This window comes from Schistocerca cancellata, chromosome 2 (assembly GCF_023864275.1).
Source record: "Schistocerca cancellata isolate TAMUIC-IGC-003103 chromosome 2, iqSchCanc2.1, whole genome shotgun sequence".
NCBI lineage: Eukaryota > Metazoa > Arthropoda > Insecta > Orthoptera > Acrididae > Schistocerca > Schistocerca cancellata.
The window spans coordinates 1,149,443,266-1,149,461,686 of record NC_064627.1 but is presented as its reverse complement, the minus strand read 5'-3'; the positions used below and the strand labels follow the sequence as shown (position 1 = coordinate 1,149,461,686).

The 18,421-nt window shown below is 44.0% G+C and overlaps 1 protein-coding gene across 1 annotated transcript in view; it reads left to right on the top strand.

Moving 5' to 3' along the window:
• LOC126163185 (ATP-binding cassette sub-family C member 4-like) overlaps positions 1-18,421 on the top strand; it is a 173,701-nt gene that overhangs the window by 37,523 nt on the left and 117,757 nt on the right. Inside the window, exon 2 of the mRNA XM_049920136.1 lies at positions 926-1,036. Coding sequence (XP_049776093.1) covers positions 926-1,036 — 111 coding nt within the window. The remainder of the gene's footprint in view (positions 1-925; positions 1,037-18,421) is intronic.

Here is an 18,421-nt window from a genome sequence, read left to right as displayed (position 1 = left end):
GCATTTCACTTTTCACTTTTACATGTGAGCTTTTTTTGGTCTGGGTGATCCCTTTGAGCAGCATTTCGAACTTTGGCGCTTTGTCTCTGGATCGTACTGAAGAAACCAACTTTCATCACCAGTGATAACACGGCTCAACAATTCTGAATTGATTTCCGTTTGCTCTAACAGATCGGTTGCCACATTCTTATGTGTTTCTCGCTGTTGTGGTGTGAGATTTTTGGGGACCATTTTTGCACAAATTTTTATCATACCAAGATCTTCATTTATTATTAGACGAACCGTTTCTCGATTGATGTTCAGTTCTTCTGCAATCATTTTCGCGGATAATCTTCGATCAGATCGCACGAGTTCACGCACCCTGGCCAAGTGGACATCCGTCCGTGAGGTTGATGGTCGTCCACTGCGGTCTTCATCTTCAACATTCGTTCTGCCTTCACTAAACATTTTATGCCAACGAAAAACTTGAGCTCTTGACATAACCTCCTCTCCAAAAGCCTTCTGAGGCTTACTGTAAGTTGTCGTCGGGTTTTCACCCAGTTTTTTACAGTCTTCCCTTTGAAGTTCTGAGGGAAATTTTGACAATTATCAGATTTGTATTTTCTCTACTCACTCGAACGTAAGGTTGGCAGATATACCAGTTATTGCCGTGAGACAGTGGTGGCACTAACTGCGCTCCATTTTCGAAAACAAGTTCCGTGACAATCCGCCACCGGTGTTCCTCGCAACGAAATATCACTTGAGACTGTAGCCATGCCCCCATTCCCCTCCAACCATCCTAAAAATTACATGTGCAGAGGGGACGATTTGTGTTTACAAAATAAATCCAAGCAACCACAGTTTAAGAGCTCGGGAAATTTTAATAACTGTGTAGTCTGTGCATGAAATATTTTTTGCCTTCTTTCAGTGTTTCGTTTTGTTTCAGGTGGATGAAGGACCTCTTTATTCTCGGCGCTAAAAAGGACCTCGAGGTAGATGACCTGTTTGACACACTTGAAGGAGACCTGTCAGAAGACCTCGGACTGAAACTTGAAGCGTGAGTACCAGAATTTATTGTTTCATATCGACCAAACCTGTCAGAAGAAATGAAGTTTTATTTGTTGTGTATGAATACATCAAAAACTTCATCTAAATCTTTGTGTGGTCGAAGTCGCTCTCGTAACACTGTTGCTTGCTTTCGAGCGCTGGCTACTTAATTTGTGGAACAATCTATCAGTAGCGTAATTTGCAACTGAATCGTCAATTGAGTAAATTTTTTACCCGTTTCAGGAGAAAAAAGATAAATACTGCCATATGTATTATTGCTACATTACTGGAATTTTTCAGAACTGAAAGTGACTTCGTTCTGCTTTTATTGGGAGAGAAATAGTAAACTTAGAGTACATTATTTCGATATTTAATTATTTCAAAGCTTTTTGACCTTTTGGTTTCAACACTTTACAAACTTATTTTTTTTTTTTTTTGCTTTTTTAGAATTTAATTGTGTGAACACTTCATGATACATTAGCATGCTCTGACGAAATAGAACAAATGAATTATTTTAACAGCAATAATGAGTCTGACATTGCTTCCACTGACTTCTGTCAGGCTTCTTCTGTTTTCTTTCCTATCGTCCTCCCTTGGCCAACTCTTACTCTTTCGACCCCAATGGTATTAGATTTCGAGGCCTGAGGGTGTCTTTCATTTCTCTTTTCTATTCTCCAACAACCAAAGTTTGGCAAAGGACGCTGGAGTCTGCTCAGGCTGCCGATACCTGTTTGCAGGAACAAAACTCTGGGAAACGTCCACTGAAATTTGAGAAATCAATCAGGCCTCAAGGATTTCAATGCAGCTCTGCCAAAAAAACCTTCTCCCACGTCCTTGAAGGCATGAGTCGTGAGACCCCTAGACAGTGTATGACACACAGTGGATACAGCCTATAAAGGCAATGGGAGAGGATGAAAGGTGAGATTATTTACGGCGCGTTTAAATAACCGGAACATATCGGCTAAGGGAGACAACCCCGAAAGAAAATCCTGGTCCTCCTAGAAGGGGGTTCAGTGGATGGCTGGTAACCGACTCTCAGAAAACACAGACTACTCCCAGTACCCAAATGAGCCTCGGAAACAGGACGGTCTCAAAGATAAATGACAAGGCTACGAAAAAGGACAAACGAAAATGGATAAATGGACACATCAAAGTAGCAGCCTGGAATGTGAGAGGAATTTCCCAAAAGGAGGTAGAACTAGTAAATATACTAAGCGACATGAACATTGATGCTGTAGCACTCACAGAAACTAAAAAGAAATTAAGAGGAAATAAATATGTAGGGGATTACATTATGTTCTATAGTGGTGTTGAACAACATACAAGACCAAGCAAAGGGGTAGCACTACTCCTGCATAAAAAATGGGAAAAAGACAGTCAAGATCGTGCATACATAAGTGAAAGAATACTTACACTCAGGCTGAAACCGATAAAGCGTAACGCCACCTTTATAAGTGTATAAGCACCTGAAGAAAGAAAAGAAGATGAGTCTGAAAGCTTCTATGAAGAAGTACAGAAGACTGAGCAAATACAGTGCTGCTGATCGGATTATTATGATGGGTGATTTTAATGCCAGAATAGGAAATATCCCAGTAACAAACGTTATAGTTCCGTTTGGAGAACCAATATGTAATGAAAATGGAAAATTACCAAGAGATTTTGCCACTTACAACAACTTAAAAATCACAAATTCACTTTTTAAGAAAAAGGATATACAGAAGTATACTTGGGGCAGCAGAGGTCTTAGATCAATAATTGAGTACATCTTAGTAAATGATAAGCTAGTGGGCCAAGTAATGGATACAAGAGTTCATAGAGGACAAGATATACGATCATTTCTTACTAATCTTCAGAATAGATATATTTTACAAAATGGAAGAAAATAACCAAACAAATAACAAACCAACAACATCAAACCGTTTGTAAGATATACTTGCTTGAAGAGGACAGTATGAGACACCTGTACCCCAAGGAGATTACATGAAGAACTAGCAAACTTACAGACTAAAGACTATGTAGAAGAAGAATGACGAACTCTGAAGAATACTGCATCCAGAGTAGCTGGAGAAGCTCTCGGCAAAAAGAAAAGAATACGGGAAAGAAAAGGCCTAAAAATTTGGAATGAGGATATAATGAAAGCTGTCAAAGAAAAACAGGATGCATATATAAAATACTTGAGCAACCCCACTGTTCAGAACAAACAATACTATAAGGAGAAATGAAATAACGCTAAAAGCGTAGTAAGGAAAGCACATCAGGAACACTGGGATAAGTTTATCTCAGATACCGAACATGATATCCACGGAAGACAACAAATGGCATATAAGGTTTTAAAAACCTTAAACACAACAGAAACAGAGAAGATACCAATAAATAGTATTGAAGAAGAACAGTGGATAAATCATTACAGCAAATTCTGGTATGATCATACAGCACAAGAAGCTGAAATTGAACAACTAGTCGAGAAAGGATTAGAGGAAATACAGTCTGACGAATTAACATCTGCACTAACATCACTTAAGAACAGAAAAACAACAGGAAAAGGCGGCATTAATGCTGAATTATTAAAATATGGAGGAATTATGCTACACCAACGACTGCTACATCTCTTCAACGAATGTTGCAAGAAGAAGAGTATTCCCAAAGACTGGAAAACAGCTAGAGTGATATCAATTCTTTTAAAAAGGAGATAAAAGCCTATGCAGTGATTACAGAGGAATACGTTTACTGGACTCAGCATACAAGGTGTATGCTAAGATTTTTAATACAAGACTTAAAAACATAGCTGAAGCAGTACTGCATGAGGAACAAATGGGTTTAGGAAAGGACGGTCCACTGTAGATGCAGTTTTTATTATAGAGCAAATAATAGAAAAATGGAGAGAGCATAATAAAGAAACACACATATCTTTTATTGACTTTAAAAAAGCTTTTGATAATGTCAATAGATAGAAACTTTGGGAAATAATGACGAATCGTGGATATCCAAAACATCTAGTAAATGCGATAAAAAGTTTATATCAAGACACAAATATCACTCTGGATCTCAGTGCTAAAGCAACTAATGAGATACCAATTAACAAAGGGGTACGACAAGGCTATTGCATCTCTCCAACTTTGTTCAACATCTACATTAATGAAATAATACATATATGGAAATCAGAATTTCAGAAAGGCATCTACCTAGACAGGAACATTCTTTTAAATACACTCCTAGAAATTGAAATAAGAAGACCGTGAATTCATTGTCCCAGGAAGGGGAAACTTTATTGACACATTCCTGGGGTCAGATACATCACATGATCACACTGACAGAACCACAGGCACATAGACACAGGCAACAGAGCATGCACAATGTCGGCACTAGTACAGTGTATATCCACCTTTCGCAGCAATGCAGGCTGCTATTTTCCCATGGAGACGATCGTAGAGATGCTGGATGTAGTCCTGTGGAACGGCTTGCCATGCCATTTCCACCTGGCGCCTCAGTTGGACCAGCGTTTGTGCTGGACGTGCAGACCGCGTGAGACGACGCTTCATCCAGTCCCAAACATGCTCAATGGGGGACAGATCCGGAGATCTTGCTGGCCAGGGTAGTTGACTTACACCTTCTAGAGCACGTTGGGTGGCACGGGATACATGCGGACGTGCATTGTCCTGTTGGAACAGCAAGTTCCCTTGCCGGTCTAGGAATGGTAGAACGATGGGTTCGATGACGGTTTGGATGTACCGTGCACTATTCAGTGTCCCCTCGACGATCACCAGTGGTGTACGGCCAGTGTAGGAGATCGCTCCCCACACCATGATGCCGGGTGTTGGCCCTGTGTGCCTCGGTCGTATGCAGTCCTGATTGTGGCGCTCACCTGCACGGCGCCAAACACGCATACGACCATCATTGGCACCAAGGCAGAAGCGACTCTCATCGCTGAAGACGACACGTCTCCATTCGTCCCTCCATTCACGCCTGTCGCGACACCACTGGAGGCGGGCTGCACGATGTTGGGGCGTGAGCGGAAGACGGCCTAAGGGTGTGCGGGACCGTAGCCCAGCTTCATGGAGACGGTTGCGAATGGTCCTCGCCGAAACCCCAGGAGCAACAGTGTCCCTAATTTGCTGGGAAGTGGCGGTGCGGTCCCCTACGGCACTGCGTAGGATCCTACGGTCTTGGCGTGCATCCGTGCGTCGCTGCGGTCCGGTCCCAGGTCGACGGGCACGTGCACCTTCTGCCGACCACTGGCGACAACATCGATGTACTGTGGAGACCTCACGCCCCACGTGTTGAGCAATTCGGCGGTACGTCCACCCGGCCTCCCGCATGCCCACTATACGCCCTCGCTCAAAGTCCGTCAACTGCACATACGGTTCACGTCCACGCTGTCGCGGCATGCTACCAGTGTTAAAGACTGCGATGGAGCTCCGTATGCCACGGCAAACTGGCTGACACTGACGGCGGCGGTGCACAAATGCTGCGCAGCTAGCGCCATTCGACGGCCAACACCGCGGTTCCTGGTGTGTCCGCTGTGCCGTGCGTGTGATCATTGCTTGTACAGCCCTCTCGCAGTGTCCGGAGCAAGTATGGTGGGTCTGACACACCGGTGTCAATGTGTTCTTTTTTCCATTTCCAGGAGTGTAATTTACCATATGCCGATGATGCAGTGATCCCAGCAGATAAGGAAGATGACCTTCAGAAAGGTTGTTGTTGTTCTGGTCTTCAGTCCTGAGACTGGTTTGATGCAGCTCTCCATGCTACTCTATCCTGTGCAAGCTTCTTCATCTCCCAGTACCTACTGCAACCTATATCCTTCTGAATCTGCTTAGTGTATTCATCTCTTGATCTCCCCCTACGATTTTTATCCTCCACGCTGCCCTCCAATACTAAACTGGTGATCCCTTGCTGCCTCAGAACATGTCCTACCAACCGATCCCTTCTTCTAGTCAAGTTGTGTCACAAACTCCTCTTCTCCCCAATCCTATTCAGTACCTCCTCATTAGTTATGTGATCTACCCATCTAATCTTCAGCATTCTTCTGTAGCACCACATTTCGAAAGCTTCTCTTCTCTTCTTGTCGAAACTATTTATCGTCCGTGTTTCACTTCCATACATGGCTACACTCCATACAAATACTTTCAGAAACGGCTTCCTGACACTTAAATCTATACTTGATGTTAACAAATTTCTCTTCTTCAGAAACGCTTTCCTTGCCATTGCCAGTCTACATTTTATATCCTCTCTACTTCGACCATCATCAGTTATTTTGCTCCCCAAATAGCAAAACTCCTTTACTACTTTAAGTGTCTCATTTCCCAATTTAATTCCCTCAGCATCACCCGACTTAATTCGACTACATTCCATTATCCTCGTTTTGTTTTTTTTATGTTCATCTTATATCCTCCTTTCAAGACACTGTCCATTCCATTCAACTGCTCTTCCAAGTCCTTTGCTGTCTCTGACAGAATTACAATGTCATCGGTGAACCTTAAAGTTTTCATTTCTTCTCCATGGATTTTAATACCTACTCCGAATTTTTCTTTTGTTTCTTTTACTGCTTGCCCAATATACAGATTGAACAACAACGGGGAGAGGCTACAACCCTGTCTCACTCCCTTCCCAACCACTGCTTCCCTTTCATGTCCCTCGACTCTTATAACTGCCATCTGGTTTCTGTACAAATCGTAAATAGCCTTTCGCTCCCTGTATTTTACACCTGCCACCTTCAGAATTTGAAAGAGAGTATTCCAGTCAACATTGTCAAAAGCTTTCTCTAAGTCTACAAATGCTAGAAGCGTAGGTTTGCCGTTCCTTAATCTTTCTTCTAAGATAAGTCGTAGTGTCAGTATTGCCTCACGTGCTCCAATATTTCTACGGAATCCAAACTGATCTTCCCCGAGGTCGGCTTCTACCAGTTTTTCCATTCGTCTGTAAAGAATTCGTGTCAGTATTTTGCAGCCGTTTCTTGTTAAACTGATAGTTCGGTAATTTTCACATCTGTCAAAATCTGCTTTCTTTGGGACTCATATTATTATATTCTTCTTGAAGTCTGAGGGTATTTCGCCTGTCTCGTACATCTTGCTCACCAGATGGTAGAGTTTTGTCAGGGCTGGCTCTGCCAAGGCTATCAGTATTTCTAATGGAATGTTGTCTACTCGCGGGGCCTTGTCGAAACAAGGTTTTTCAGTGCTCTGTCAAACTCTTCACGTTGTATCGTATCTCCCAATTCATCTTCATCTACATCCTCTTCCATTTCCATAATATTGTCCTCAAGTACATCGCCCTTGTATATACCCTCTATATACTCCTTCCACCTTTCTCCTTTCCCTTCTATGCTTAGAACTGGGTTTCCATCTGAGCTCTTGATATTCATACAAGTGGTTCTCTTTTCTCCAAAGGTCTCTTTAATTTTCCTGTAGGCAGTATCTATCTTACCCCTAGTGAGATAAGCCTCTACATCCTTACATTTGTCCTCTAGCCATGCCTGCTTAGCCTTTTTGCACTTCCTGTCGATCTCATTTTTGAGACGTTTGTATTCCTTTTTGCCTGCTTCATTTACTGCATTTTTATATTTTCTCCTTTCATCAATTAAATTCAATATTTCATCTGTCACCCAAGGATTTCTACTAGCCCTTGTTTTTTTATCTGCTTGATCCTCTGCTGCCTTCACTACTTCATCCCTCAAAGCTACCCATTCTTCTCCTACTGTATTTCTTTCCCCCATTCTCGTCAATTGTTCCCTTATACTCTCCGTGAAACTCTGTACAACCTCTGGTTCTTTCAGTTTATCCAGGTCTCATCTCCTTAGATTCCCACCTTTTTGCAGTTTCTTCAGTTTTAATCTACAGTTCATAACCAATAGATTGTGGTCAGAGTCGACATCTGCCCCTGGCAATGTCTTACAGTTTAAAACCTGGTTCCTAAATCTCTATCTTACCATTATATAATCTATCTGGAACCTGTCAGTATCTCCAGGCTTCTTCCATGTATAAAACTTTCTTTTATGATTCTTGAACCAAGTGTTAGCTATGATTAAGTTGTGCTCTGTGCAAAATTGCACCAGGCGGCTTCCTCTTTCATTTCTTAACCCCAATCCATATTCACCTACTACGTTTCCTTGTCTTCCTTTTCCTACTATCGAATTCCAGTCACCCATGACTATTAAATTTTCGTCTCCCTTCACTATCTGAATAATTTCTTTTATCTCATCATACATTTCTTCAATTTCTTAGTCATCTGCAGAGCTAGTAGGCATATAGACTTGCACTACTGTCGTAGGCGTGGGCTTCGTGTCTATCTTGGCCACAATAATGCGTTTGCAGTGCTGTTTGTAGTAGCTTACCCGCATTCATATTGCTTTATTCATTATTAAACCTACTCCTGCATTACCCCTATTTGATTTTGTATTTATAACCCTGTATTCACCTGACCAAAAGTCTTGTTCCTCCTACCACCGAACTTCACTAATTCCCACTATATCCAACTTTAACCTATCCATTTCACTTTTTAAATTTTCTAACCTACCTGACCGATTAAGGGATCTGACATTCCACGCTCCGATCCGTAGAACGCCAGTTTTCTTTCTCCTGATAACAATGTCCTCCTGAGTAGTCCCCTCCCGGAGATCCGAATGGGGGACTATTTTACCTCCGGAATATTTTACCCAAGAGGACGCCATCATCATTTATCTATACTGTAAAGCTGCATGCCCTCGGGAAAAAATTACGGCCGTAGTTTCCCCATGCTTTCAGCCGTTCGCAGTACCAGCACAGCAAGGCCGTTTTGGTTAGTGTTACAAGGCCAGATCAGTCAATCATCCAGACTGTTGCCCCTTGCAACTACTGAAAAGGCTGCTGCCCCTCTTCAGGAACCATACGTTTGTCTGTCCTCTCAACAGACACCCCTCCGTTGTGGTTGCACCTACGGTACGGCTATCTATATCGCTGAGGCATGCAAGCCTCCCCACCAACGGCAAGGTCTATGGTTCATGGGGGGAGGTGCAGAAAGGTATCTACTTGCTAAAAGAAATAAGTGCAAAATTTAACATGGAAATTCCAAAAGAAAAAACTGAGTCAGTGGCCTTCATAGGGAAAGAACCAATCAGAACGAAAATAGTGATAGATCAGAAGATTTTAGAGGAAGTAAACCATTTCAGTTACCTCGTATGTGAAATGACATATGGTTATGAAATTAAGATTAGTGAATTCAGTCATGTATGCGAAACAATTAACAGAAACCGAAAAAGCAAAACAAGGAAAGGCAAATTAATTTTTGCAAAACTGCTGCAGTTCCCACACTGCTCTATGGAAGTGAGACCTGGGTGATTACCAAGAAGCAAGAAAGCCGGATTCAGGCACAAGAAATAAAATTCCTTAGAGGTGTTAAAGGTTGCACAAGAGAAGACAGGCTAAGAAATCAAGATATTAGAGAATAGCTGCAAATCTTGAGCCTCACTGATAAAATTCGAGATTACAGAAGAAAATGGAACGAACATCTACAAAGAATGGAGAGTGAGTGACTTCCCTCAAAGGCAAGAAATTATAAGTGCCATGGGAGAAGAGACGGGGGAAGACCCCGACAGAGATGGGTACCACAGCAGGCAGTTCCTGCCTAATACCTGAAGAGAAGATGAAGATGATGAGTAACTGTGCATTAGCTATAATTTTAGTCAATCACTGGCCAATAAAGCACTTCTTCATAGAATGATCTCTTTGCAGCAGGCACATATTCAATGACTTTCTTCACATCTTCCATCTTCATTCTGGAAATAGGTACTTGGTATGTTGGGTCGGCCATTGGAATGCTGCCCATTAATGCTGGAATGATAGGCTCATGTCATTTTTTTAAGTGAAAGGTATGTCTTACTCATACATCGATATACGGAAGACCAACCACCTCTCCTGTCTCAAGATATTGTACATTACTGGCCATTAAAATTGCTACACGACCAAGATGACGTGCTACAGACGCGAAATTTAAACGACAGGAAGAAGGTGCTGTGACATGCGAACGATTAACTTTTCAGAGCATTCACACAAGGTTGGCGCCGGTGGCGACACCTACAACGTGCTGACATGAGGAAAGTTTCCAACCGATTTCTCATACACAGTCAGCAGTTGACCGGCTTTGCCTGGTGAAATGTTGTTCAAAAATGTGTGTGAAATCTTATGGGATTTAACTACTAAGGTCACCAGTCCCTAAGCTTACACACAACTTAACCTAAATTATCCTAAGGACAAACACACACACCCATGCCCGAGGGAGGACTCGAACCTCCGCCAGGACCAGCCGCACAGTCCATGACTGCAGCGCCTTAGACCGGTGAAACGTAGTTGTGACGCCTCCTGTAAGGAGGAGAAATGCGTACCATCACGTTTCCGACTTTGATACAGGTCGGATTGTAGCCTGTCGCGATTGCGGTTTATCGTATCGCGAGATTGCTGCTCGCGTTGGTCGAGATCCAATGACTGTTAGCAGAATATGGAATCTGTGTTTTCAGGGGGGTAATACGGAACGCCGTGCTGGATCCCAACGGCCTCGTATCACTAGCAGCCGAGATGACAGGCATCTTATCCACATGGCTGCAACGGATCGTGCAGCCACGTCTCGATCCCTGAGCCAACAGACGGGGACGTTTGGAAGACAACAACGATCTGCACGAACAGTTCGACGACGTTTGCAGCAGCATGGACTATCAGTTCGGAGACCATGGCTGCGGTTACCCTTGACGCTGCATCATAGACATCATAGACAACGACGAACCTGGGAGCACGAATGGCAAAACGTCATTTTTTCGGACGAATCCAGGTCCTGTTTACAGCATCATGATGGTCGCATCCGTGTTTGGCGACATCGCGGTGAACTCACATTGGAAGCGTGTATTCGTCATCGCCATACTGGAGTATCACCCGGCGTGATGGTATGCTGTGCCATTGGTTACACGTCTCGCTCACCTGTTGTTCGCATTGACGGCACTTTGAACAGTGGACGTTACATTTCAGATGTGTTACGACCTGTGGCTGTACCCTTCATTCGATCCCTGCGAAACCCTGCATTTCAGCAGGATAATGCACGACCGCATGTTGCAGGTCCTGTACGGGCATTTCTGGATACGGAAAATGTTCGACTGCTGCCCTGGCCAGCACATTCTCCAGATCTCTCACCAATTGAAAACGTCTGGTCAATGGTGGCCCAGCAACTGGCTCGTCATAATACACCAGTCACTTCTCTTGATGAACTGTGGTATTACGTTGAAGTTGCATGGGCAGCTGTACCTGTACAAGCCATCCAAGCTCTGTTTGAGTTAATGCCCATGCGTATGAAGGCGGTTATTACGGTCAGAGGTGGTTGTTCTGGGTACTGATTTCTCAGGATCTATGCACCTAAATTGCGTGAAAATGTAATCACATGTCAGTTCTTGTATAATATATTTGTCCAATGAATACCCGTTTATCATCTGCATTTCTTCTTGGTGTAGCAATTTTAATGGCCAGTAGTGTATTTCTTTTAAGCTACAAGGAGCGAAGAACGTTTTTGTATTGCGGTGTTCTGTCAGTGTCTCACAGGAAACATCGCTTTTTCTCAAATATTTTGGCCACCATTTTCCGAAATCTAGTAATTCCTCTCCATTAACTACTTTTACTGTCACATTCCTTTTACTGCTTATTATCAGTTCCATGTTTCAAGTCGCGATCACACAGGTTGAATGAGTGGCCTCCCTGTGGAAATTTGTGTATTATGCTCTTGAGTATTCCAGCTTGAACCATGCTCATACATATGAGTATAAATGTGTGGCTTTTGTTCTGGCCGACACAGCCATCTGGAAACAAAAGAAGATCAGTCACATTTTTACTGAGATCGCTTTTTATGTAATCAGAAACGGAAGATGCTACTTCGCTTGCACCTTTCTTTCCTAAGCCTTCATGGTACAAGCACACAGTGGAGCGTTCAGTTTTCAAATCGTGTATGCTGAAACAGTACTCCCACCGTTGGCGCAGATAGAATATCTGTTGGATCGGGATATGTGGAAGCGGAAAGTTTTGCGTGTAACGAAAAACTATGGCTATGGAGTCAGAACATTTCAGTCTGCAGCTGAAAGAAATTAATAATGTAGGCCTAAGATTGGCATTGCTGGTAATATTGATTTTATTTACATCTGTACAGTTTCCTACGGTTGCCCCAAGAAAGACATATTTACCAGAAAGATTCTCTAGCTGCTTTCCGTGGAACATAACCTCCTCTGTTTCGATAAGGCAGTCCTCTGGTACGAGCTGCCTTGACCTTATTTCTATCACAATCTGCACTGCTATTCTTCCTTTTTGGAGCCATAGTAATACAACCAACTGCCGCTCAGTGAACATCAACAGTGACTGTTAGTGCTACAACAAAGGAAGTTGATAATTTTATCAACAGTGTGTAGTATCGGAGGAAAACAGATTCCCTGCGGGAACGAGCAGCATCTGCTGATGCAAAATAAGTCAGTAACTTGTTTGGCTTCAACAACAAACAGCGTAAAATGCACATCCTGTTCTACCATTTTCAGGAGCAAGACGCGTTTCATTTCAGCCCCAAACGATAAACTATACTCTTAAATATACTACGCAGTGAAAAAACGAAAACTGAAAATTTTGACTTATTTGGTTTCAACAATTTGCGATACAATTAGAAAAGAGCCTACGTCTAGGTCTTAATTACGGCAGATTCGACGTCCGGCACTTCCCAGGTAACTTATTTTGGAGTCACTGGAACGCGTTGGTACCGTAGATTTAATACACGTGTAATAAACGTGCATTAAATCGCAACGTAACTGTGACCTGCCGCTATGCCGGCACCAGTGAACGCGACAATGGGTAGCCGACGTGATGCGATGTGCAGGTTTATGGGGCGAGGAACTGTCATAATTCCGTGTGTGTGTTTCGTTTTCAAGAAGTCCGAATTGTACGTGACACCGGAGGGTCAGGAGTATCTTCATCGTCATTCATCGCTAAATGTTTTGTCATTTAACACTGAACACACGTTCACCAAGCAGCTATAACGCAGCTATTTGAACGTTGCGGCTAGCAGCAGTTGAAAATATGACGTCATAGTCATAGGGAGCGAAGTGACACTGCTACGGAGACAGACGGTAGCATCTGTTGTTTACATTAAGTCTCGTGATTTTATTGTTTTGACAATAGGAAATTATGTTTTAACTACCTGAGTTTGAGAACAGTACTCGTATTTTTTTAAAATGATTTCTCATTCTATTTTTTGAAGGAACCGGTTTCTGTGCCATGTAATGTCAGATGATTTTTTGGTTCTGACAGGTGCTAAAGCCCAATTATTTCCACTTGATGCAAGCCATTCAGTCGAAAATGCAATATTGAGTTTCACAAGAAGGTACTTTTACAGTCAGAAGGTGGCCACAATGCCACTTACAAAATTTTACGTGACTGTCAACCCCAACTACAACAAGTTAACATTAGTTTTTGATTGAGATTTCTCGAATAGCAGCATACACTGAGGTGACAAAAGTCGTGGGATACTTCCTGATGTCATGCCGGACTTCCTTTTGCAGCAACTCGATGTGATAAGGACTCAACAAGTATTGAGAAGTCTGCAGCAGCAGTATTGAGCCACGCTACCTCTATAGCTGTTCGTAACGGCGAAAGTGTTGCCAGTACGGATATTGTGCACGAACTGAGCTCTCGATCATGTCCCGTAAATGTTCGATGGAATTCGTGTCGGGCAGTCCGGGTGGCCAAATCATTCGCTCCAACTGCCCAGAATGTTCTCCAAACCAATCGTGAACAGTTGTGCCCTGGTGGCATGGCGGGTTGTCATCCATAAAAAATTCCGTCATTCTTTGGGAAGATAAAGTCCACCAATGGCTGCAAATGGTCTCCATGTAGCCGAACACAATCATTTCCAATTTATGATCGGTCCAGTTGGCCCAGAGGACGCCGACTGTTCCACAGAAACACAGCTGACAATATTATGGAGCCACCACCAGCGTGCACAGAGCTCTGTTGACAACATGGCTGCATGGCTTCATCGGGTCTGTGTCACACCCGAACCCACCATCAGTTCTTACCAACTGAAATCGAGACTCGTCTATGCAGTCCACGGTTTTCCATTCGTCTAGGGTCCATCTGATATGGTCATGAGCCCAGGAAAGGCACTGCAGGTGATGTCATGCTATTAGGAAAGGCAATCGCATCAGTCATCTGCTGCCGTAGCCCATTAACGCCAGATATCCCCGCACTGTCCTAACACATATGTTCATCATACATCCGACATTGATTCCTGCGGTCATTTCAAGCAGTGTTGCTTGTCAGCCCTGACGACTCTACATAAACACGCTGCTCTCAGTCGTTAAGGGAAGGCCGTCGGCCACTGGGTTGGCCGTGGTGAGAAGTTGGTATTCTCGGCAAACTCTTGACATTGTGGATCTCGGAATACTGAATTGATAATGACTTCCGAAATGGAATGTTCCATGCGTCCGCATTCAAAGTCTGCTAATTCCTGTGGTGCAGCCGTAATCATCCCAGATACATTTTCACATAAATCACTTAAGTACAAATGACAGCCCCATTTTTTTTTCTTTTTTTTTCCTTTGTTGAGTTTCAATTCCCCCGAAGGGGGGGGGGGGGCTGGCAGCAGCTTAGTACACTGCTCTACAGCCTACAGACTTTTTTTAAAAACGGAAGAAGAAAAGAAACAAGAAAAACAGGCGATAAAACGGTGACTTAAAGTGTAAAATGGCGGAAAAATGCGGAAAGTTAAAACAGAAAGCAAAGGGTTGGCAAAATTAATGAAATACACAGGAATCAGACAAGTAACATAGTAGACACACAGTTTAAAAAACATGGTGACAGTCTGGTTTCTGTTCACAAGAGATAAAATGTCACACCCAGCGACAGTGTGATGGCCATTCGCAACACGCCCCAAAAGACACACAACACGGAACACTCACTGTAAAACACACACTGTAAAACACTGCACGAAGATGGCGGCATAAAGATGACACTCCCGAGCCAAGGGCAGACGGGGGGGAGGGGGACCTGGAGGAGGGGGAAAAACAAGGAGGGAGGAGAGGAAAAAACGAAAAAGGGGGGGGGACCAGGGAGGGAGAGGACTCATAAGGGGGGAGAGGGGCAGGGCAGACGCGAGAGGGAATGAGAAAAGGCAGAGGAGGGAAATGCAAAAGGACTCGGGAGAGAGAAGGGGGCAGAGAGAGGGAAGGTGGGGAAAAAAGAGGATGGAAGGGGGTGAGAGGGAGCCTGGGAAAAGGACAGAGGAAAGGAGGGGGAGTGAGGATCAGAGTTGATAGGAGGGATAAATGGAGGGAGAGAGGGCATCATCCGGGAGGGGGAGTTGATGGAAGCCACCTTGGGAAAGGAGATGAAGGGTGTAGAGATGGAGGGTAGGGGGAAATAACAGTGAAGATGTGGCAGGGGGCGGGGATGGGAGAGGAGAGGAGCAACCAGTGGGTGAGGGGAATCAAGGCGGTGGGAGGTGTAGAGGATGCGGATATGTTCGAGGAATAGGGGCAGATGGGGGAAAGGAATGAGGTCATAGAGCATCCGCGTGGGGGACGGGAGGCGTATACGGAAGGCGGGGCGGAGTGCATTACGCTCAAGGATCTGGAGGGACTTATAGAATTTGGGGGGGGGGGGCAGATATCCAGGCAGGACTGGCATAACAGAGGATGGGACGGATTAAGGATTTGTAGGTGTGGAGGATCGTAGAGAGGTGCAAGCCCCACGTCCGGCCAGAGAGGAGTTTGACGAGTCGGAGGCGGTTGTGGGCTTTGGATTGAATGGAGCGGAGATGATGGATCCAGGTGAGGTGACAGTCAATGGTGAGGCCAAGGTACGTGAGGGTGGGGGAGAGGCGGACAGGACGGGCACAGACAGTAAGGGAGAAATACTGTAGCCGGAAGGAGCAAGTGGTACGACCTACGATGATTGCCTGGGTCTTGGAAGGATTGATTTTCAGGAGCCACTGGTTACACCGTGCGGCAGAAAGGTCAAGGTGATTCTGGAGAAGGCGTTGGGACCGTTGGAGGGTAGGAGTGATGGCGAGGAATGCTGTGTCATCGACATATTGCAAGAGGGGTACTGGAGGGGGGGTTCGGGCATATCTGCCGTGTACAGAAGGTAGAGGAGAGGGGAGAGGACAGAGCCCTGGGGCACACCTGCAGAGGGGTAGAAGGTGTGGGAATTGGCATTATGGATGGTAACATAGGAGGGGCGGCGGGAGAGGAAGGAGGCCGTCAGACGGATGTAGTTGATAGGAAAGGCGTAGGTTTGGAGACAGCCGCCCAGTGCACGCCCCTTTTATAGCTTGCGCACACAATATTACCGCCATCTGTATGTGTGCATATCGCTATCCCGCGACTTTTGTCACCTCAGTAAAGTACTTTGTAAGGCCACGGACACATTTACAAGTAACACACTATGAGGCCCACTGATAAAGTATAAATGAAAAACATTACATCCAATAGTCGTATTTCTCAGGTCAATAATATGGATTTTTGCATCATATTTACCCCGTATTTGAAATTCACTGCCAGGCCACTATGAGCGCTACTGTCATTCTGTGTTCCTGTATCGTAACACGGGCCTTGCACTTCTTATTATTTGGTGTCCCGTGCGTATTGTCACACATCGCTGTCAATCAGCCAGGCAGCATGAACTGCAGCTGTGATCCATCAGATTTCCTGGGATTGCCGTGCGATCAGCGATGAGTGACTGATTAGTGCAATTTGGTCACACAAGAACATGTCCGATCTATGAAGCCGTCAGTAGGCCTTATGATGGATCACTGCGATCAGTCGCTCATGTGTGGTGCCCTTAAGTGTTACTTTTGTCTTCGAATTGCTCTTTCACATTTTCTTTGCTTTTGAATCAAAACTGTTCAGCTGTTCAGCGACTGTGTCATTTCGTGGTAGACTTTTCACATTTCATCTGTTACAGTATCACCACCTTAAGGAAATGACGCCTGCCATTTCAATGAAGCTGGTGCTGGCTTCCTTTATTTTCCTTTTATTTCGAAATTCTACTCCCACGAACAATCGAATTGAACATCCCTATGTAATAGTGTGCAGCATCTCATTCCATCCTGCTGATGAGGGTGACATGCTATGATATCAAATTTTCAAAATTCCAAAATCGTTGTTAAACCACTACGTTTTGTGATCATTGTATTTCACAAAGTTCTGTCTGTTGTGGGATCACAGCCACATAGAATTTATTAAGTGACTTTGTAGGGACACTACTGTCTACATAAAAAAATACATGGACTATCGGTATGTTGTCTACAATTTATTACGCACAGCCACAAAACAGATATGTGTAGACGTTAAAGGAGGATATGAGATAAATAAAATGTCGTGTGACTAGTAGACCATTCACCCGGTGCAAGTCTTTCGATATGACGCCACTTCGGCGACTTGCGCGTCGATGGGGATGAAATGGTGATGATTAGGACAACACAACACCCAGCCCATGAGCGGAGAAAATCTCCGACCCAGCCGGGAATCGAAGCCGGACCCTAAGGATTGACATTCTGTCACGCTGACCACTCAGCTACCGGGGCGGACTGGATATAAGATGAACATCAATAAAAGCAAAACGAGGATAATGGAATGTAGTCGAATTAAATCAGGTGATGCTAAGAGAATTAGATTAGGAAATGAGACACGTAAAATGGTAGATGAGCTGTGCTGTTTGGGGAGCAAAACAACTGATGATGGTCGAAGTAGAGAGGATATAACATGTAGACTGCCAGTGGCAAGGAAAGCGTTTCTGAAGAAGAAAAATTTGTTAATATAGAGTATAGATTTAAGTGTCAGGAATTCGTTTCTGAAACTATTTGTATGGAGTGTAGACATGAATGGAAGTGAAACATCGACGATAAATAATTTAGACAAGAAGAGAGTAGAAGCTTTTGAAATGTGGTGCTACAGAAGAATGCTGAAGATTAGATGGGTACATCACATAACTAATGAGGAGGTATTGAATAGAATTGGGAGAAGAGTTTGTGGCACAACTTGACTAGAAGAAGGGATCGGTTGGTAGGACATGTTCTGAGGCATCAAGGGATCACCAATTTAGTACTGGAGGTCAGCGTGGAGGGTAAAAATCGTAGAGGGGGACCAAGAAATGAATACACTAAGCAGATTCAGAAGGATGAAGGTTGCAGTAGTTACCTGGATATGAAGAAGCTTGCACAGGATAGAGTAGCATGGAGAGTTGCATCAAACCAGTCTCTGGACGGAAGACCACCATAACAACAAAACAGACGTTAAAGAAGTACAGAGAACAGGAAACAAGAAAGAACATGAGAAGTTGAAGAGACACTGCATTTCATTTGCCATATTGATTTGTTGATTATATCACTCCCATACAGACCTCCCCTCCCT